Source organism: Microtus pennsylvanicus, chromosome 22, assembly GCF_037038515.1.
Source record: "Microtus pennsylvanicus isolate mMicPen1 chromosome 22, mMicPen1.hap1, whole genome shotgun sequence".
In the NCBI taxonomy this organism is placed as follows: domain Eukaryota; kingdom Metazoa; phylum Chordata; class Mammalia; order Rodentia; family Cricetidae; genus Microtus; species Microtus pennsylvanicus.
The window spans coordinates 614,500-636,754 of NC_134600.1; the positions used below are offsets into that span (position 1 = coordinate 614,500).

At 48.3% G+C, this 22,255-nt stretch overlaps 1 protein-coding gene across 1 annotated transcript in view; it reads right to left on the reverse strand.

Moving 5' to 3' along the window:
* Kiaa2012 (KIAA2012 ortholog) overlaps positions 1 to 22,255 on the reverse strand; it is a 104,890-nt gene that overhangs the window by 78,106 nt on the left and 4,529 nt on the right. Inside the window, exons 3-7 of the mRNA XM_075955975.1 lie at positions 12,126 to 12,285; positions 9,391 to 9,546; positions 6,859 to 7,001; positions 5,274 to 5,436; positions 1,407 to 1,549 (exon numbers count right to left, since the gene is read on the reverse strand). Coding sequence (XP_075812090.1) covers positions 1,407 to 1,549; positions 5,274 to 5,436; positions 6,859 to 7,001; positions 9,391 to 9,546; positions 12,126 to 12,285 — 765 coding nt within the window. The remainder of the gene's footprint in view (positions 1 to 1,406; positions 1,550 to 5,273; positions 5,437 to 6,858; positions 7,002 to 9,390; positions 9,547 to 12,125; positions 12,286 to 22,255) is intronic.

The following is a 22,255-nucleotide window of genomic DNA, read 5'->3' on the forward strand; positions in this document are numbered from 1 at the left end:
TGAGACTCAGGACCACCCAGAGTCCTGGGCAGAATGAAAGCAACAGCCCTTCCTGGTATCAGCATTGCCTAAATTGTGTACAGTCCTTCAGAGACACCTTCAGATGGTAGTGGCCTGTCCGTATTCACACAGCCGCTACGGGGCAGAACATTTTGGAGTTTCTTCTACGTGTCTTCTCTACCATTGATGTTTCGCAAATGTCTCACACAGAATCATGAGGGAGGGTCAGGTCAGAGATGGCCAGAGTCATCTTTTCTTTCTTTCTTTTTTTAATGAATTATTATTTTTATTTCTTGTGCATTGGTATTTACCTCCGTTTGTGTCTGTGTGAAGGTGTCAGAGCCCCTGAAACTGGAGTTAAAGATGGTTGTGAGCTGCTATGTGGATGCTGGGAATTGAACTCTGATCCTGTGGAGGGGCAGTCAGTGCTCTCAACTGCTGAGACATCTCTCTAGCCCCTGGCCAGAGTCACCTTACGAAAGAAGGTGTTTTTCACTTCTAAAATTTTTATCACACTTGTTTACTGATTTTATACGTGAATGGGCACCTGTTATTGTGCATGTGGACGTCAAAGGACAATTTGTGGGAGTTAGCACTGCAATCCTACTGTGTGAGTCCTGGGAATTGAGTCAGGCTGTCAGGCTTGGTGGCAAGAGTTCTTTAAAGCTGCACCGTCTTGCTGGCCCTATTTTTGACATTTAAAAAAATTTATTTATTTATTTATTATGTATAGAGTATTCTGCCTGCGTGCAGGCCTGCAGGTCAGAAGAGGGCGCCAGATCTCATTATAGATGGTTGTGAGCCACCCTGTGGTTGCTGGGAACTGAACTCAGGTCCTCTGGAAGAGCAGCCAGTGCTCTTGACCCCTGAGCCATCTCACCAGCCCTGTTCTTGACTTCTGAAAGGAGTTCATACGCTTACCAAATTATCCTATATTAGCAAAGGTGACTGAGTGTCAACTGAGTGAAATACCTCAACTCAGTTTCCCTAGCATTTGTAACCGGTAGTGAACCAGCTCTCACAGGCTCAAGTTCTGCTCTTATGTGTTTAGAAAGACTCCCTGTCTCCTTACACGACAGGGTTCTGTTGTTCCTAGGAGTGATGAGGGCTGCCGAATCGCTCAAATTTCCAACAGGAAACTGCCACAGCACCTCATCCCAGCTCCACCTCGTGAGTTCAGAGACATCTCTCTGAGTTATTTAATTTCTAGAATGGGATTTAACACACAGAGACACACAGAGACATACACATGTGCACACACACACGCACATACATTTGCACACACACACGCACATACAGATACACACATGTGCATACACACATACACACTTGACACAAACACACACACATGCACACACACATATGCACACACATACTCACACACAGGCACACGCACACTCCCCTACCTTTTTTTTCTTTGTTTCCCCGAGGGCTCTTTGTTCTGAGCCCATGGCAGATGGTATAGGAGGGAAAAGGCACCCTCTAACAGGAGGCTCCTGGGACAAGCAGCTGCCTCTGGTCTTGTGGGGTTGCGTGTTCCCTTGATTATCTGTACAAACAGGTAGGAATAAAAGTGTGTCAGCTGCAGGTATGGGGTGAACTGCTGAATCTTAACTCTTGTTACTCTTTTCTTTTAGAAATTGTTTTGTGTGTGTCAATACATGCTACATGCCTGCAGAGGCCAGAGGTTATCAGATCCTTTGGAGCTGATTACAGGCAGTTGAGAGAGTCGTGAACCATCCAGTGTGGGTGATGGGACTGGAATGAGCTCTCCTGGAAGAGCAGGAAGGACTTTTAACTATGAGGCCACCTCTCTAGCCCTCAATTTTATGTTTGAGCAGGGGTTTACATATGATAGTCCAGGCTAGCTAGCTGAAACTCACCATGTAATGCAGAACTGCCTTAAACTGGCGCCCCAGATTCCTGACTGCTGGGGTTACAAGTCTATTCCGCCATCCCTAACCTGACTGCTGGGGTTACAAGTCTATACCACCATCCCTAACCTGACTGCTGGGTTACAAGTCTATTCCGCCATCCCTAACCTGACTGCTGGGGTTACAAGTCTACACTGCCATCCCTAACCTGACTGCTGGGGTTACAAGTCTATTCCGCCATCCCTAACCTGAGTGCTGGGGTTACAAGTCTATTCCGCCATCCCTAACCTGAGTGCTGGGGTTACAAGTCTACACTGCCATCCCTAACCTGAGTGCTGGGGTTACAAGTCTATACTGCCATCCCTAACCTGAGTGCTGGGGTTACAAGTCTATACTGCCATCCCTAACCTGACTGCTGGGGTTACAAGTCTATTCCGCCATCTCTAACCTGAGTGCTTGGTTACAAGTCTATTCCGCCATCCCTAACCTGAGTGCTGGGGTTACAAGTCTATTCCGCCATCCCTAACCTGAGTGCTGGGGTTACAAGTCTATTCCGCCATCCCTAACCTGAGTGCTGGGGTTACAAGTCTATTCCGCCATCCCTAACCTGAGTGCTTGGTTACAAGTCTATTCCGCCATCCCTAACCTGAGTGCTGGGGTTACAAGTCTATACTGCCATCCCTAACCTGAGTGCTGGGTTACAAGTCTATACTGCCATCCCTAACCTGACTGCTGGGGTTACAAGTCTATTCCGCCATCCCTAACCTGAGTGCTTGGTTACAAGTCTATTCCGCCATCCCTAACCTGAGTGCTTGGTTACAAGTCTATTCCGCCATCCCTAACCTGAGTGCTTGGTTACAAGTCTATTCCGCCATCCCTAACCTGACTGCTGGGTTACAAGTCTATTCCGCCATCCCTAACCTGAGTGCTGGGGTTACAAGTCTATTCCGCCATCCCTAACCTGAGTGCTTGGTTACAAGTCTATTCCGCCATCCCTAACCTGAGTGCTGGGGTTACAAGTCTATTCCGCCATCCCTAACCTGAGTGCTGGGGTTAAAAGTCTATTCCGCCATCCCTAACCTGAGTGCTGGGGTTACAAGTCTATTCCGCCATCCCTAACCTGAGTGCTGGGTTACAAGTCTATTCCGCCATCCCTAACCTGAGTGCTGGGGTTAAAAGTCTATTCCGCCATCCCTAACCTGAGTGCTGGGGTTACAAGTCTATTCCGCCATCCCTAACCTGAGTGCTTGGTTACAAGTCTATTCCGCCATCCCTAACCTGAGTGCTGGGTTACAAGTCTATTCCGCCATCCCTAACCTGAGTGCTTGGTTACAAGTCTATTCCGCCATCCCTAACCTGAGTGCTGGGTTACAAGTCTATTCCGCCATCCCTAACCTGACTGCTGGGGTTACAAGTCTATTCCGCCATCCCTAACCTGACTGCTGGGTTACAAGTCTATTCCGCCATCCCTAACCTGAGTGCTGGGTTACAAGTCTATTCCGCCATCCCTAACCTGAGTGCTGGGGTTACAAGTCTATTCCGCCATCCCTAACCTGACTGCTGGGTTACAAGTCTATTCCGCCATCCCTAACCTGACTGCTGGGGTTACAAGTCTATTCTGCCATCCCTAACCTGACTGCTGGGGTTACAAGTCTATTCCGCCATCCCTAACCTGACTGCTGGGGTTACAAGTCTATACCACCATCCCTAACCTGACTGCTGGGTTACAAGTCTATTCCGCCATCCCTAACCTGACTGCTGGGTTACAAGTCTATTCCGCCATCCCTAACCTGACTGCTGGGTTACAAGTCTACACTGCCATCCCTAACCTGACTGCTGGGGTTACAAGTCTATTCCGCCATCCCTAACCTGAGTGCTGGGTTACAAGTCTATACTGCCATCCCTAACCTGACTGCTGGGGTTACAAGTCTATTCCGCCATCCCTAACCTGAGTGCTGGGTTACAAGTCTATTCCGCCATCCCTAACCTGAGTGCTGGGTTACAAGTCTATTCCGCCATCCCTAACCTGACTGCTGGGTTACAAGTCTATTCCGCCATCCCTAACCTGACTGCTGGGTTACAAGTCTACACTGCCATCCCTAACCTGACTGCTGGGGTTACAAGTCTACACTGCCATCCCTAACCTGACTGCTGGGGTTACAAGTCTATTCCGCCATCCCTAACCTGAGTGCTGGGTTACAAGTCTATTCCGCCATCCCTAACCTGACTGCTGGGTTACAAGTCTATACTGCCATCCCTAACCTGACTGCTGGGGTTACAAGTCTATTCCGCCATCCCTAACCTGAGTGCTGGGTTACAAGTCTATTCCGCCATCCCTAACCTGACTGCTGGGGTTACAAGTCTATACCACCATCCCTAACCTGAGTGCTGGGTTACAAGTCTATACTGCCATCCTCTAACCTGAGTGCTGGGTTACAAGTCTACACTGCCATCCCTAACCTGACTGCTGGGGTTACAAGTCTATTCCGCCATCCCTAACCTGACTGCTGGGTTACAAGTCTATTCCGCCATCCCTAACCTGACTGCTGGGTTACAAGTCTATTCCGCCATCCCTAACCTGACTGCTGGGTTACAAGTCTATTCCGCCATCCCTAACCTGACTGCTGGGGTGGTTACAAGTCTATTCCGCCATCCCTAACCTGAGTGCTGGGTTACAAGTCTATACTGCCATCCCTAACCTGAGTGCTCAGATTACAAATCTATACCGCCATCCCCTAACCTGACTGCTGGGTTACAAGTCTACACTGCCATCCCTAGCCTGAGTGCTCAGATTACAAATCTATACCGCCATCCCCTAACCCGCGAGCCTTTCTATGTATAGGATGAATATATAATCAAATGCACATACATGACTAGAAAATAGAAGTTGTATGCAAATTTGACTAATGAGAAGAAACGAGGGAAAGTGTGGTTTACTGGGATGGCAATGGGACCCTCAGTTTCACTCTCTGGGAGCTTGTGACTGAGTCGGGTGGTGGTGAGAATAATGGTGATAATAACACAAATGTACTGAGAACTGAAAACGGAAAGGAAATCGTGCACTCTGTTTTACATGTGCTAACCCGTGCAATCCCCACGGCAGTCTCAAAGTCGCCTTATCCTCATCCCACAGGGTGGGAAGCAGCCTTAGCAACCTTAAACAATGTGTCTGAGATCCTAGACTCAGCACTTGAATGGCGGAATTCATGTGGCTAAGCCTAGGCAAAGCGGAGCCCGAAGGGTCTCGTTCCCACATTAACTGCCCCCCACTTGCTATTTTCTAAGGTGAGTGGTAAGAGAAGCGGCATCTGGTGAGCCTGTGTTCTCAAGGGAACTCTGCATAAGCTCACTTAGATCAACGTAGACCTCAGGCTCAGACACTGAGACCTGCTTTTCTACCTGGGAAGGCACCGCTGTAGACGGTGAAGAGGTCTCTGTTGCTAGGAAGCTGGAGGTGACTGATGTGGGCACGCCCAAGAGCCTTTCTGGAGGCTGGCTGTGTCTTTTCATTGTGGCTTTCCTCCGGGGTGTGGACATGGAGGTGGCTCTCTGTCAGTGCTTCCTAGGGAACAACAGACACACAGGCTGTAAACACAAGTGTCTCTCTGTAACTCAGGCCTTGTGGGTTCAAGGACGAAGTCTCTCTGCAGAGTAGGAAACAAGGCCACAGCAGCACAATCTCTAACGCTGTGAAACTATTGACCAAAAGGGAAGGACACACAGCCATGTCTGATATACAGTGCTTTACAGAAAGGAAAAAGAAATCAGGATGAAGAGCCTAAACCATGATCTTTATATCATAAAATCTTTCCCCTTCTGGAGTGTGGCTCTTCCATGTCTCTACTGTCCTTGACGTGTGACCTCATAAAGCCAAACAAGATTATTCGAGATAGGAACAGATACTGTCTCTGCTGCTCTGTGTAACTAACACACACCACACATATCTCCCTCACACCCCCATGTCTACACACACACTACACACACACACACATCTCTCTCACACCCCCATGTCTACACACACACACTACACACACACACACATCTCCCTCACACCCCCATGTCTACACACACACACACACACACACGCATCTCTCTCACACCCCATGTCTACACACACACATCTCTCTCACACCCCCATGTCTACACACACTACACCCACACACACACATCTCCCTCACACCCCCATGTCTACACACACACTACACACACACACACACACACACACGCATCTCTCTCACACCCCATGTCTACACACACACACATCTCTCTCACACCCCATGTCTACACACACACACTACACACACACACACATCTCTCTCACACCCCCATGTCTACACACACACTACACACACACACACACACACACACACACACACACATCTCTCTCACACCCCATGTCCTCACACCACACACACACACACACGTCTCTCTCACACCCCCGTGTCCCCACACTACACACACACACACGCACACACACAGTCTCAGAGTTCAGAAAACACTTCTATATTTTAACTCACAACTCCATCCTGCTGAGGAGTTCATTCTGGAGGCTGGAGGTTAAGTTCTTGGTCTATTACAGCTAGCCAGGAACATAGACCACGCCTAAGGCCACAATTCTATCTTTCTAGACAGACCTAGATGGGGCGGGGAGTCAGGGAGACTCTGTTTCAGCGGCGTGGGAAGCCAGGAGTTGGACGGAGTGAAGCCGGCCCCTTCACCCCAGGACCTCTGAGACCACTCCCTGTCCAGAGCCTACTGTGACTTCCCAGGTGGGGAATGTGTGGGCAGCTTTCTCAGGCGCTTTTACCTGCAGAAAACTCCCTTCCCCCTTTAAAAGGAGCACCTGGCAACGTCAGGGGTCCTTGGGTGATAGTTTAAGAAACTGTATTCAGAGTCAAAGTTCTCTTCCCTGGGACGTCTCAAGAAAAGGCGAAGGAGGGAGACTCTGAAGTCAAGAGGAACAGAGTCCTGACAGAAACCGCACCTCAGCCTGGCGTTCATCTTCCTGCCGTGATTGCTTCCTGAGTGGTGTTGGGTGGGTCCACGGATTGCTGTGGTTCTGGGCGGCAGAGCCCTGGTCTACATGAGCACCCGTGCCAGCTTCCTCTTCTTTCAGGCCTTGCGGATCTGCAGAGGGGATAGTGGATCAGCTGGGAACAGACATATCATGGAGTCTTCACGGAAGTGGCAGCCAGGACCAACTACCAAGTCAGAAGGGTGCCCGGATGTCAAGAATGTGAGGCTGCTTCTTGGATCCTGTTTCCTCATTTGTAAAACGGGGGTCCTGATTTTTGCCCTCGTTTCCTTATAGAGGTGCCTGGGCCTCAAATCAGATAATAACAGTGACCATTTCTGTATGAAGGGCAAGGGATCCTGGGCGGCGGTGTGATTGTGTGTTGTGACCTGCAGCCGCTGAGATGCATGACTGTGTGTTGTGACCTGCAGCCGCTGAGATGCGTGACTGTGTGTTGTGACCTGCAGCCGCTGAGATGCGTGACTGTGTGTTGTGACCTGTACCCACTGAGATGCGTGACTGTGTGTTGTGACCAGTAACTGCTGAGATGCGTGACTGTGTGTTGTGACCTGCAGCCACTGAGATGCGTGACTGTGTGTTGTGACCTGTACCCGCTGAGATGCGTGACTGTGTGTTGTGACCAGTAACTGCTGAGATGCGTGACTGTGTGTTGTGACCTGCAGCCGCTGAGATGCGTGACTGTGTGTTGTGACCTGCAGCCGCTGAGATGCGTGACTGTGTGTTGTGACCTGTAACCGCTGAGATGCATGACTGTGTGTTGTGACCTGTACCCGCTGAGATGCGTGACTGTGTGTTGTGACCTGTAACCGCTGAGATGCGTGACTGTGTGTTGTGACCTGTACCCGCTGAGATGCGTGACTGTGTGTTGTGACCTGTACCCGCTGAGATGCGTGACTGTGTGTTGTGACCTGCAGCCGCTGAGATGCGTGACTGTGTGTTGTGACCTGCAGCCGCTGAGATGCGTGACTGTGTGTTGTGACCTGCAGCCGCTGAGATGCGTGACTGTGTGTTGTGACCTGTACCCGCTGAGATGCGTGACTGTGTGTTGTGACCAGTAACTGCTGAGATGCGTGACTGTGTGTTGTGACCTGTACCCGCTGAGATGCATGACTGTGTGTTGTGACCTGCAGCCGCTGAGATGCGTGACTGTGTGTTGTGACCTGTACCCACTGAGATGCATGACTGTGTGTTGTGACCTGCAGCCGCTGAGATGCGTGACTGTGTGTTGTGACCTGCAGCCGCTGAGATGCGTGACTGTGTGTTGTGACCTGTACCCGCTGAGATGCGTGACTGTGTGTTGTGACCTGTACCCACTGAGATGCGTGACTGTGTGTTGTGACCTGCAGCCGCTGAGATGCGTGACTGTGTGTTGTGACCTGCAGCCGCTGAGATGCGTGACTGTGTGTTGTGACCTGTAACCGCTGAGATGCGTGACTGTGTGTTGTGACCTGTACCCGCTGAGAGGCCGAATTGCAAACCTGACCTTGGGGTTCCTGGGTGTCTCCTGGTGGTTTTCTTGGGGAAGAAAACGGATTCATGGCCCCCAAAGTTTATATATTTTTAAAGCATTGTCACAAAAATCACAGGATTAAAAAACATTTAGGTCGTGACACATGTCTGCAATCCCAGCATTTAGAAAGCTGAGGCAGGGGGACTGTGAGTTTTAGGTTAGTCTGGGCTACATAGTGAGACTCTGTCTCAAAATATTTATTAAAAAATAAAGCCAACTCACTAACAAACACAAAATAATATTAGAGAAGATACTTCAGAAATCTGAACAGTAAAGCCTAGACCTGTGTTGTCCAGCACAGGAGCTGCAAGCCATATATGGCTATCTGTATGCAAATGAATCAGAAGTAAATTAAAAACTCAGTTTTGCAGTTGCAGTAGCTACGTTCCAATGCCCGCGAGACATACGTGATTAACTGACACTCTCCTGGATAGCACACGAGTCACACTTTCCAGACTGACCCCTGCATCTTCCAGATGAAGACAATGAAAACAGAACCCCCAGATCTTATTCTGTAAAACTTTATTTTAAGCTGTTAAAAAAGAAAATCCAAGCATCTGTAAACTGGTCATGCAATTAACAGGTACAGGTTGGGGAGACATCTCAGTGGTTAAAGTGCTGGCCATGCTTGCCTTGGGATCCGAGTTCAGATTCTCAGAACGCACTTAAACGCTGTGTGGGTAAGGCGGCCTGTGCAGAATTTCAGTCTCAGAGGTTAGAGACAAGGGGTCCCCAAGGCAAGCTGGTTAGCAATGAGCTTTGGATTTGATTGAGAGACCTGCTTCAGTGGGTAAGATGGAAGAGCAATATAGAGTGATTCTAGTCCTCAATCCTTAGCAAGCAGCCATACTAGTGTGGACAGGCACACCCACCTACACACGTGTGCCCACACGCAATCCAACGTGCACATACCCATGCACACCCCCCTGTGCACACACATGAAGGGTGAAAACACAGCAATGAGCAGGCACCTTGTTCGTAAGACGGTCTCTGTTGAATCCAAAATGGAGGGTAGACAGGCAGGAGATGGTATTTTCGGGGAGCACCCGAGAGATCCTGCTGCGGCCTGAGATTCTTGGGTATCCCAAGCTGACTGTCCTGGAGCAGCACAGAATCCTTGATGTGTCCTGAGGGGCAGGGCAGGAATTACTGATGTGAAAGATAAGGACCAGTCTAGAGGGCAGGAGAAAACTAGACGTTCCCCACTGGGAGCAGTCTTGGCTTTGAATAGACTTTAAAGAGGACGATCAAGGTCCTTGTTGGGAAACAAACACAAAACCATGACTGCTTCCTTGGTGTTGGCTTGGAGGATTGTTCAGAAAGAGAGGTCTAATTGTGGTGCTTTTTCTTCTGTCTGCCCCTTGGTCATCATCCCTCCAGACCTAATCTACTCATCCTGCAGTGCTTCTTGAAGTTTGACCAATCGCCCACCATCTGCTAGGCTAGACATGGAGGAACTAGTCATGGGTTTCTCACAGCCGGTTGGAGAGATGGATCTCTCGGGACTCCACTCCAGCTCTGAATATCAGAGGCCAGAAGCTCAGAATTGGCTAGAACTGTTAGGAAAGCCTTTGTAGAAGAGTCAGGCTTAGATGGGAAGTCGAGATTAAAACCTTTGCATGTATTTGTTTACATAAATGTGTGCGCACACACGTGCATGTAGGTGAGGAAGCTAAAAGGGGCATCACGAGGGGGCAGGAAAAAGTCTTGAGGGAGGTGGAAGGTAGAGAGGGCAATAATGTCATAAGGCAGAAGAGGGACCAACTGTGCAGAACGAGGGATGAGGGGCAGTCGGAAGGAGAAGGAATGAGAGCCTACCCTAATGACGTGTGTGAAGGTACCCCATGAACCCCATTACTCTGTACGCTGACACGAACGTTCATTTAAACAACTTTTAAAGCTGGGCATGGTGGCTTCGTGCCTTTAATCCCAGCCCTCAGACTGAAGCAAGGGGACGTCTATAAATTTGAAGCCAGACATCTAGACATCAAATTCCAGGCCAGCCAGGGATCTATGGAAAGATCTTGTCTCAAGGACCAACACACAACAAAATAAACAAACATACAAGCAGAAAGTTTTTAGAAAGGACGAAAAAGAGAAGGAGCAGACTTGAAGGGTGGGGTTGATTCATCGTAGGTGAGGCCAGAAGAGACTAGAGAACTCGCTAACATTACGAGGTGAGGGACGAGAATGTCGGAGCTGTTGGGACTCTGGCCTCTCCCTGGAGTCTCACCGTTGCTCCTCCCGCTTGAGGGCTTACTTACTTTATTTATTTATTTATTTTAATTAATTAATTAGTTAATTTTTGAGACAGGGTTTCTCTGTAGCTTTGAAGCTAGAACTCGCTCTTGTAGACCAGGCTGGCCTCGAACTCTCTGAGATCTGCATGCCTCTGCCTCCTGAGAGCTGGGACTAAAGGTGTGCACCACCACCACCACCACCAGCTGGTTTGCCAACTACTTTAAAGAGAGACTTTAACAAGGTATGTATAGCAAGGGGCTCATGAATGCAAGGTCCCTGCGCCTTTTCTTAGTCCACACATGCTAGATGACACCACGTATGTGAGATCTTTTTTTTTTTTTTTTGAAAGCTGTTACCTTCTTGAGGATACTGGGCCCAGGCTGTGGGATGGTAGCCTGCCTTGCCGCGGCCCCTTCCAGTGACAGCCCTTTTTGGTTGAGAAAGCTTTCTCACAAGTGGTAAGCAAACAGGGCAGCCTGGAACCATGGGACTGCCTTGAAAGTAAAATCAGTTGCCAGACAAGCTCACGTCTCTTATTTCGTTTCAAGCCCCCACTTACTGGGGCAGCGAATGGTTTTCGCTCCTTCCCCAGGTAAACCTGTAAAACAAGAAGCAAGCCAGAATTTTCTGGTCTTGCGTGTTGGTGCTGAAGAAACCGCAAGCAGCTGAGTGAGGTCTGGCATGTCTTAACACTCATCTCTCATCTCCAGCAGTTTGCCAAATAAAATACAGGATGTCCAATTAAGTTTAAGTTTCAGATAAACAATGAACACTTTTGAGTGGAAATATGTCCCAAATATTGTGAGTTTCACTGTTTGTGTGGGCGCAGTGTGTCAGATCTGGCAACTCAAATTCCCACTTCAGGTTTTCCTAAGTCTACAGAGTGCATTTGGGGTTTCTGTCAGGAGGAGGGGCGTTCTCTCTCCTGAGGCGATTGTGCCCCAGAGTTGCCTTCTTTAAGAGGACCTGAGATGACCTCAGACAGGGAACTTGGGAATTCTGGGAAGAATGTGGAGCCATGGATGCAGGAAGGACCTGCCTTCTGGGTCCAGCTCTGTTTCTGGCTGTGACTGACCTTGGACGAATAAATACTTTGCGTCTTTAGAACTCCTTTTTGTCTCGTCTTGTGAACCTTGGGGTTTAAGTGGGAAGGTCTCTGAGGCCTCAGTGTAGAGTAGGTTGGGAAGCAAGTTCTGGACTGGACTGCGGGACGTGAGGAGCTGAGGTTGAAAGTGAGAGCGGGGCCAAGTGCTCAGGTGCCGCCCCTTCCTTCTGAAAATGTCAGCAAAGATAAAAGGCAGTAGCTGGGATAGAGGCTTGCAGACTACAAAGCTTGGGGACTTCGCCTTAGCTCAGAATTGGACCTGAAATCCTGGTGTTTCTGGCATCAGTGGGAAATACACCTTCACATCAGACTGAGAAGTGGGGGAGACTGGAGTTCATCCCTCCACATTTCCCCACTGACCTGCGCACTGAAGTCTGTACATGGTATCTGGGGGCCATGTCCGCAACAGGCCCCGGAGATATCTCTTGGCCGAATACCCAGGCTGGATCTGCCGTAGAGTCTGGCTCTCTGGCTTGCTTCGGAAGTAGAGGTAAGGTTGCCAGGCTCTGTCCTGCTGCCTCTGTGGGGACACCAATCAGGAAATGGCACAGTGGCTGAGCCCCGAGTCTCCTAGGATGCAAGACTGTAGCCCAATCCTCACCAGCAATCCAGAGACTCCCAGGAGGGGTCAGAAGGCACCAGTAACAGATGCCTTGCCTAATAAACACAATCCAAGAGCCCAGAGGGCAAAGCCCTGAAAGGCTCCTGAAGTCACGCAGTCAGAGAGGAAGGAGAAATGACAAATGCCAGACCCCATCTTGGTAGAGAGCATTAGGAAAGAATAAAGAATTCCTTCGGCAGTGGAAATCTTGTCGGTCTTTTCAAAATGGCCCCGAGGCAGTGGGAAAGAGTGCGCCGCGACCCCCGCCTCAGTGCCTGTCCGGGTTCACAGGGAGCCTGACATTTTGAAAATATTTGACCGTGTTGCGTTTCGTTTCAGCCAGGAGAGTTTTCTGGGATTTTCCCTCCCAAATTCAGTCCCTCTGTGCAAGCAAGGCACAGGGGGAACAGAGACATCTAATACTTGATGAGGGATTTCTATTGTATGGGAAGCTTTTAGCGCACGGTAATCCTGTAAGGTGCACGAGTTCTAGTGATGTGGAAAAACTGAGGATGATTTGTGGGAGCCTGTGAATAGCCGCGTGGTGGTGACACACGCCTTTAATCCCAGCACTCGGGAGTTCAAGGCCAGCCTGGTCTACAGAGCGCCTTCCAGGCTGGGGCTCGCAGAGTTTATAAATTCCTCACATGGAAACTTTGGTTATATTTAAACCACAACAGAGCGCGGAAGGCTCAACCAGGCGCCCGTGGAGTCAGACGGAACTCAGAGCTTTAAATTTCTCATCAGCACAAAACCTCCTGTTCCCCAAGGACGTTTAATCTCACCGATGCACCAGGACTCAGCTCCAGGTAGCATCCCCATAAGAGAAGAACAAAAGATGGTTGGAAGCAGGCGCTCCATCGGATGTCCTAAAGAGTCAGAGCTCAGACTGGAGTCCAGCATGCTCAAGCTTGTTAGGATTCAGTGAAACCCGACTCAACGGTCAACATGACGAGAAAGAAAGTATGTTAGCTCACGTATCAAAAGGACCAAAGTCTGGAGAGTAATGGGGCCAGTGAAATCAGAGGCTCCATGTCTCCTAAGTTCCACAGGCAGAGAGGCCCTTTGTACCTCTGAGAAATCTTTCACTCCAGTCTTACAGACACGCTGAGCCTGAATAACGAACACAGGAGACACAGAGGAGCGGGTCCAGAATGCCCTGCAGAATTGGACGGGAGCTTAAGAGAAATCCTGGGATAGTCTGCACCTGGAATTATGGTCAGGGTGTCAGCATCCACGGCTCATGCTGCCTCAGGACTTACAACAACGGCAAGTCTTCAAGCCTTCCGAGTCTCCAAAAGCAGAGCTGGCAGCATGTGAGGCATGGGAAGTTCATGATATTTAGAGTTTGATTTTACAGGTCCCAGAAAGACATTCTTTGGAAATTGGTAACTAAGTGAACGCACAGTTGTACTCCCTGCTCCACCACTTCTGGGTCACCTCAGTTACATAAGCGCATCGACGAGATGAACGCATTTTCTGTCTTTTAGGGCAGCCCACGGCCCAAACTGTAGACTGAACGTAGTGCCTCCCACACGGTACCTAGGCAAGCACTCCACTACCAACCATCATCCCCAGCTTCACCCTATTTCCCCCTTTTTGTCTTGGGATTTTGTTAAGCTGCCCAGGCAGGCTTTGATGTTGGGATCTTCCTGCCTCAGGAAACATGTGTGTGTGTGTATCCCCAAACACACACACACACACGTACATATGTGTATATGTACGTGTGTGTGGGTGTGTGCTGGTCCGAGGACAGCCTTGTTTTCTGATTCCACCAAGCAGGTTCTGGGGTACTGCACCCATTGACTGAGTCATTTTGTCAGCCCTCCTTCAGGGCTTTCAGGTGCTGTGCATAAAATCACGTGAGCCGTTCCTTCCTAAGCCTGGTCCTGGGGACCCGGGGACCTGGGGAGGTGAGGGTTAGCTTCCTCTCAGTCCTCCCGGTCTCCTTCCTGGCTGCCTTGCCATGTGAACACGTGTCATTTCCCCCAGCACTGGAGGAGACTGCAGAGCAGCCCTGAGAGCCACTCCTGCTGAGCATGTATCCTTAGGCAAATTAATTACTTCCCAACTCATCTTGTTCAGCGTCCTCAGTGGAAAGAGCAACGGGCCGAGGTGTGTGATGTATTCTAGACTTCTCTTTAGTAGGTGGTGGACAATATGAGCCTTTCTTTCATCGCCTGGCCCAGGACGTGGGGAACTACGGAAAATCGTGAAATCCTTCTTCCTCTTCATGCTGTTTACTCACAGACTCCCAGCTCATTTTGATTTTTTTTTTTGTTAACTGAACCCCTTTTCCAGAATCCTTTGCATTTTCAAGAGACTGCACGACCAAGTTCTGGACAAAGAGATGGAACAGGAAGCTCTTGAGAGCTTCTGGACTATCTTGTCTTCCTCAAAGATGGGATAGATACATTGGACTGGCATGCTGGCGATATCATTTTTGCTTTAAGCCAAGATTTGATCTCTGGATTCGTGGGGGTCACTAAGACAGGAGCCCATGTGATCTCTGGATTCGTGGGGGCCACTAAGACAAAAACCAAGGTGTGACCTCTGGATTCGTGGGGACCACTAGACAGGAGCCAAGGTGTGATCTCTGGATTTGTGGGGACCACTAGACAGGAGCCAAGGTGTGATCTCTGGATTTGTGGGGACCACTAGACAGGAGCCCAGGTGTGATCTCTGGATTTGTGGGGGCCACTAGACAGGAGTCAAGGTGTGACCTCTGGATACGTGGGGACCACTAGACAGGAACCAAAGTGTGATCTCTGTATTCGTGGGGGCCACTAAGACAGGAGACCTCTTCTAGGTGGCTTGAAATCTTGCTTCTTCTCTCTAAACCTTTGCTGCAGCTGATTGTTCCCTGAGTGTCCACGTCTCTGCCTCTTCTGAGATGCTATGGCCTTGTTAATGCAGACAGATGACCGTGTGAGTATGGACAAGACCCCCTTGCTGCCCTTGTTAGTGAGTATTTCGAACACTACAGTGGGAGTTTGGCTGGGCTGCTTGCTAGAGGTGCAAGGAGTCTCCCAGACAAGTCAGGGGAGGCCTTGCCTATTGTCTCACTTAGCCCTTGAAAGCTGACCTTGGCCACTGTATCCATTTCCTGTGGCTGCTATAACAACTCAGATACAATTAGTGACTCCGCTAATACAAATGCATTATCTTACACTTCTATCAGCTAGAAGTTCGAGATGTGTCCCAATGAACCAATAATATCAAGGCATGGCTAGGCCCGTGTTTCTGTTGGAGATCTCAGCAAACTGTTCCCCTAAAGCCTTTGCCAGCTTCTAAAGAACCCTGTGTTCCTTGATTTGTGACCTCTGCTCCAAGCCAGCAACGGTGGACAGGGTCCTTCTTACACTTTAGTCTTTCTGGTTCTCCCTTTTGAGTCCATTTTTTTTAAGGATTTATTTATTATGTGTATAGTATTATGCCTGCATGCCAGAAAAGGGCACCAGATCTCATTACAGCCGGTTGTGAGCCACCGTGTGGGTGCTGGGAATTGAACTCAGGACCTCTGGAAGAGAAAACAGTGCTCTTAACTTCTGAGCCATCTCTCTAGCCCCCTGAGTCCTTATATTAAAAAAAAAATTCTACCTGGGCAGGCAGTAGTGGTGCACACCTTTAATCCCAGCACTCGGGAAGCAGAGGCCAGTTGGCCTCTGTGAGTCTGAGACTAGCCTGGTTTACAGAGTGAGCTCCAGGACAGTCAAGGCTCTACAGAGAAACCCTGTCTTAGAAAAAAAAAAGAGCCTCATAATTTCATCAGGCCCACAAAAGAATCTAAAATAATTTCCCATTTTAAGACCAGCAAGACAAGCACAGTTTTGTAATCCCAGTGTACAGAAGGTAGGGGCAGGAAGATTGTAGGTTTAAGAGCAGCCTGTACTACAGGAGGAGACCCTGTTTCAAGACAAAACCAAACCAAAACAAAACACAAGGGCCAGGGGTGTAACTCAGTGGGAGAGACTTGACACGGGTGTCCAAGACCCTGGGTTCAATCCTCAGCAAACCAAAGACTGTTCAATTAGCAGCCCCAGTTCCATCTGCAACTTCACCCTCTGTTCTTTGCCTTATAATGTAACAAACTAACAGGGTCTAGGGATTAGGGAAAAGACATCCTGGGTTGGTGTATGTGTATGTGTGTGTGTGTATGTGTGCGTGTGTGCATCCTGGGTTGGTGTGTATGTGTGTGTGCATGCATGTGTGCATCCTGGGTTGGTGTGTGTGTGTGTGCATCCTGGGTTTGGTGTGTATGTGTGTGTGTGCGTGCATGTGTGCATGCATGTGTGCATCCTGGGTTCATGTGTATGTGTGTGCGTGTATATGTGGGTGCATGTGTGCATCCTGGGTTGTGTATGTGTGTGCGTGTATGTGTGCATGCATGTGTGCATCCTGGGTTCATGTGTATGTATGTGTGCATGCATGTGTGCATCCTGGGTTCATGTGTATGTGTGTGCGTGTATGTGTGCGTGCATGTGTGCATCCTGGGTGTGTATGTGTGTGTGTGCATGCATGTGTGCATCCTGGGTTGTGTATGTGTGTGCATGTATGTGTGCATGCATGTGTGCATCCTGGGTTCATGTGTATGTATGTGCGTGTATGTGTGCATGCATGTGTGCATCCTGGGTTCATGTGTATGTATGTGCGTGTATGTGTGCATGCATGTGTGCATCCTGGGTTGGTGTATGTGTGTGTGTGTGTGCATGCGTGTGTGCATCCTGGGTTGTGTATGCATGTATGTGTACATGCATGTGTGCATCCTGGGTTCATGTGTATGTGTGTGCATGCATGTGTGCATCCTGGGTTGGTGTGTGTGTGTGTGTGTGCATGTGTGTGTGCATCCTGGGTTGTGTATGTGTGCATGCATGTGTGCATCCTGGGTTCATGTGTATGAGTGTGTGCATCCTGGGTTGGTGTGTGTGCATGCATCCTGGGTTGGTGTGTGTGTGTGTGTGTGTGTGCATGCATCCTGGGTTGTGTGTATGTGTGTGTGTATGTGTGCATGCGTGTGTGCATCCTGGGTTCATGTGTATGTGTGTGCGTGTATGTGTGCATGCATGTGTGCATCCTGGGTTCATGTGTATGAGTGTGTGCATCCTGGGTTGGTGTGTGTGCATGCATCCTGGGTTGGTGTGTGTGTGTGTGTGTGCATGCATCCTGGGTTGTGTCTATGTGTGTGTGTATGTGTGCATGCGTGTGTGCATCCTGGGTTGGTGTGTATGTGTGTGTGCACGCGCATGTGTGCATGTGTGCATCCTGGGTTGGTGTGTATATGTGTGCATGCGTGTGTGCATCCTGGGTTGGTGTGTATGTGTGTGTGCGCGTGCGCATGTGTGCATGTATGATTTTTTTTTTTTGCAACTCCAGTTTCTTTAAGTTCTTATTCATTTTCTCTTGGTAATTTCCTGAGTGACACCTGTGTAGTGAACAAAGCCACCTCATTGGATGAACAGACACATTCAGGGAAAACCAGGATCGCTGAGGAGGCCGGTTATGGTGAGAGCTATTCCAATACGTATAATGTGGGTAGACACTAGGCAAAATGCGGAAGAACGACTTAGAGTAATTACAACCTTTTCTTTTTAAAAGATTTATTTATTTATTACGTATACAGCATTCTGTCTGCATGTATGTCTGCGTGTCAGAAGGGGATACCAGATCTCATTACAGATAGTAGTGAGCCACCATGTGGTTGCTGGGATTTGAACTTCAGGACCTCTAGGGATAACCGCTGAGCCATCTCTACAGCCCCCAGAGTAATTACAACCTCTTAAAAGTGCATCTTATACATAATGACGGTGGAAAGGCTGGCAGAAAGAAAATATTAAAATGCTGGAAATAGCAATATTACGCTGCCGGGCTCAAGAATGTGCACATCATTCTTTTTTATATTAAATTTAAATCAAATTTCTAACAATACAGTTACATCATATTTATAAAGAGGAAATCTAACTAAACTTACAGAACCCACCCGTTTCTCTTCCATATTTTGAGTCCTCTTTTCCCAAGAGCGGCCTCCCTGGTAACCACCCACTCAGAGGTTACTTGAGAACAGAGAGGGAGACAGAAGGGAGCCTGGGAGGGAGTTTCTGGATGAGGGAAATAAACAGGACAGCAGGAGGCTGCGGTGGGTTCAGGCTGCTCAGCCTGCCTTGGCTTTGCCAGTCAGCCCTCTGCTGGCTTCTTCTGAGACGAGTAATTAGCATTCAGGGAACAGCCTGTTAGCCGCTCCACCTTTAATGAGAGGCTTGCTTGACAAGCTGCCTTTTCCGCGCTACCAGGCCTCTCCCAGGTCCCTGTGCCTAGCCTTGCCTCTGCAGTCCTGTCTACTTATACTGGGATAGAAGGCAGCTGAGCTTAGGGCTTGTATGCCTGCTCAGGGCGGCAGGGCACCAGGAAGGTCAGAATGGCCAGGCCAGCCAGCTGCTAGCATCCTGGTTCCGTGTGTAAAAATCCACAGGGGGTGAAGAGAGATGCCCAGAAATGCCAGGGCTGGCAGGTAAAGCTCCCCACAATTCAGCCTTCGCCAGATTCTGCAGATGTATTTTGCAAGCCAAGAGTCCATGCCTGGCTGATGCCCCTGTTTCCCTCTGCTTGCTCTGGGCTCCTGCTCACCTATGTCTTTATTTTTACCACAAGATTCTGTTTAAATTCTTCTTCCTCCAAGAAGCCGCTTTTCCAGTCAGAGGCAGTCATGGCGAGAAGACGCCAAAAGCACGGACAACAAAGGCACAGTTAGACAAATGAGATCACTCCAGAGTCACAGGCTCTGGCACAGCAAATCAACAGAGTGAAAAAGCCTGCAAAATGGAGTGTTTATAGTACAAAGTATTTCTTCTGACAAAGGGTTACTATCCAGAATATAGAAGGAACTCAAAAAAGTTACTAAGAATTCAGTTTAAAAATGGGCAATTAGCCAGGCAGTGATGGTGCACACCTTTAATCCCAGCATTCTGGAGGCAGAGGCAAATGGATCTTTGTGAGTTCAGGCCAGCCTGGACTTCAGAGTGAGTTCCAGAATAGCCAGGGCAACACAGAGAAACCCTGTCTCAGGGCAGGAGGGAGAGGGGATTTATGCAGACACTTCTCAAAAGAAATTAAAACAGGCAAGGGATTTATAAGAAAAATGCATAATGCCATTAGCTGCAGAAACATGTAAATCAAGATTTCAATAAGAGATCACCTTGCTCCAATTAGAAAAACTGTTATAAAGAATAAAAAGATCCAGGGAGGTAGCTCATGGGATAGAAGTGTTTGATGCTAAGCTTGGTAAGCTGGGTTCAACCCTTGGGACCTACATGGTAGGAGGAAGGAACCCAAAAGTTGTCTTCTGAACTACTCATACACGCAAACACACACACAAGATAATGCATAATGCATGTGATTTAAAAAAAGCCGAAAACACAAGGGCTGGGGGTGTGGTGTTTGCTAGCGTGTCACGGCCTTAGGTTCTATCTCCAGCCAGACAAGCCAGGCATAGGATGCTTATCTGTAAACCTCGCAACCTAGAGATGGGAACCAGAGCGCCAGAAGCTCAAAGTCATTCTCAGCTGCGTGGTGAGTCTGAGAACAGAACAGAATGATCTTTAAAAAGGACAAAAAAATGACTGAATACCAAATACTGGTGAGATACGGAACAAAGGAAGTTCTTACTACTGTTGATGGGCGTGTTAATCAGTATACAGCTGCCATGGAGAACAGATTGGAGGTCCACAAACACTGAAAGCAGATCCATCTCACAATCAAACCCACTACTTGGCAATGTCTGTGCTGCCAAAATAAACGTAAAAGAAAATAAAATCACCATACCTGTATTCTTACGTTTATTTTGGCAGCAATAGCTAAGACATAGAATCATCCCAGATGCCCACGAACAGATAGATGAATAGGTAGGGGTCTTTCTCCCATGGGTGTTGGGAGCCCAGCATGAAGGTCCTTGCACCCACAGATCTCCGGAAAAACCAGGAATGTTAAGCACACGGGATTGTCCTTTCAAAGGAATGGATGTGGAACCTGTTCTTCATTCAGAAAACTGGGAATTGAGGTGATTAACAGCCTGGTGATCTGTGTTACCTGTTGGGCTAGACCATATGAGGCTCCTATAACTTGGACAGTCATTTAGACTACTGGGTAATAATTACCTAATAATCTAAATGGCTCTTACATTATCTGCATTGCTAGAAGCTCCCCCAAGCTCCCATAACCAGCAACCAGAGGTGTCTAATAGCACGAGAGATCTCCTCCATATCTTTATGACCAGGCCAGATCCTTCCTTAGGTCCTTAAGTTAGTCCAGGTAGCCTATCTCTGGAACCCATCTTCTTGGAAAAAAATGGCATGTACCCTGAGATGAATTTTGATGTAATTATGCATCTTGTGCACTGGGGATTATATTATGCCAGGAAACTTTTTTTTTTCCTAAATTATACTGAGTTTAAATAGGCTGGTGTTCTACCACCTGGCGTTAGACTTCTCTAGAAGGTTTGGTTCAGGTTGACCAAGTCAATTTGAACCGAGTTTTTGTTCTCACCTCTTCACAGTTCATTTCCCCACCTGACACCTGCAGAGAGTCCCTCGCGGATGCTGTAAGAAGCAGACCAGGCTGTAGACTAGCACTCTAGTGCTCTACCTCTAGGTAGGAGTGTGTGTTAGGAGGAGGTAAGAAGAATACAGAAAGAGAAAGTTCTGGTGCTCTACAGCAGAGTGGGGTGGCTGTAGCTCACAAGAACCAACTGCCTATTTTATCAATAACTAAAGGGAGATGCTCCAAGGCTCCAAACAGAATGGGATGCTAAGCCAGTTCAAACGCCAGTTCTCCTGTTTGCACACACGTATGTGTGAGCAGACATAGCACATGTGTACTGAAACACCACACTGTACCTCGTAAGTCTGTACAGTCATATGTATAAGTCAAAAATTAATGTATGCATTGTTGTTGTTTCTGGCTTTGGATTTTGAGAGACTTACTATGCTACCCAGGCTGGTCTTGAAGTTTTGGGTTTAAAAGATCTTGCCTCAGCCAATCGGGTACACAGGACTATGGATGCAGATCACTATACTGGCTTAATAAGAGGTTTAAGATGGGACTTAAGAGATGGCTGAGTGGTTAAAAGCAATAGTCGCTTTTCCAGAAGATCGCAATTCAGTTCCTAGCACCCACATGGCGGCTCACAACTGTCTGTAATGGTTTCAGGGAATCTAATGCGCTCTTCTGACCTGGAGGGCTCTGCATGCATACGTGCAGAGATACATGCAGTGATACACAGAATACATGCTAGCAAAACACCCATACTAATAAAATAACTGAAAAATTATGCAAAAAAAGAGGTTAGGGCAAAGTCTAAGGGAAGCTGTGAGATGTCTCAACTTGAATGTTTTTGATGGGATGCTAACTCTCTTGGTTTGATCACGACACATTGTATATATGCATCTAATTATCACACTGTACCCCATAAATACATACAACAATAACTCAATAATAATACAAGAATCAGAACGCTCCCCCTCTTCAACTGTTCCACAGCATATCACTAAGACTCCAGCTTGCCTCAAAGATTGCCTGTATCATGTCACTGAAACATGAATTAGAATTCTTCACCAGGATGTGCCCTCCTGTTGGATGGATGTTGTGGCTCCCCACGACAACGCAGGCCACGAATATGATCACTCAGCCTCTTTCTACTGGTTGTCTGCGATCTGCTAGGCGTTGTCATGGCTACTGGTTGGTTAGTTCCTAGCTCAGCTGAATCGGGGAGACCCAGTGTCTCTACAGCTGGGCCCATGAGCCCCACTTTTTGTAATTTTTTTGAAGTGTGGAAATAGATGGTTGTAATGGTTGTGCGATAATGTGAATGTATTTGGTGCCAGCATATTTGTCACATAAA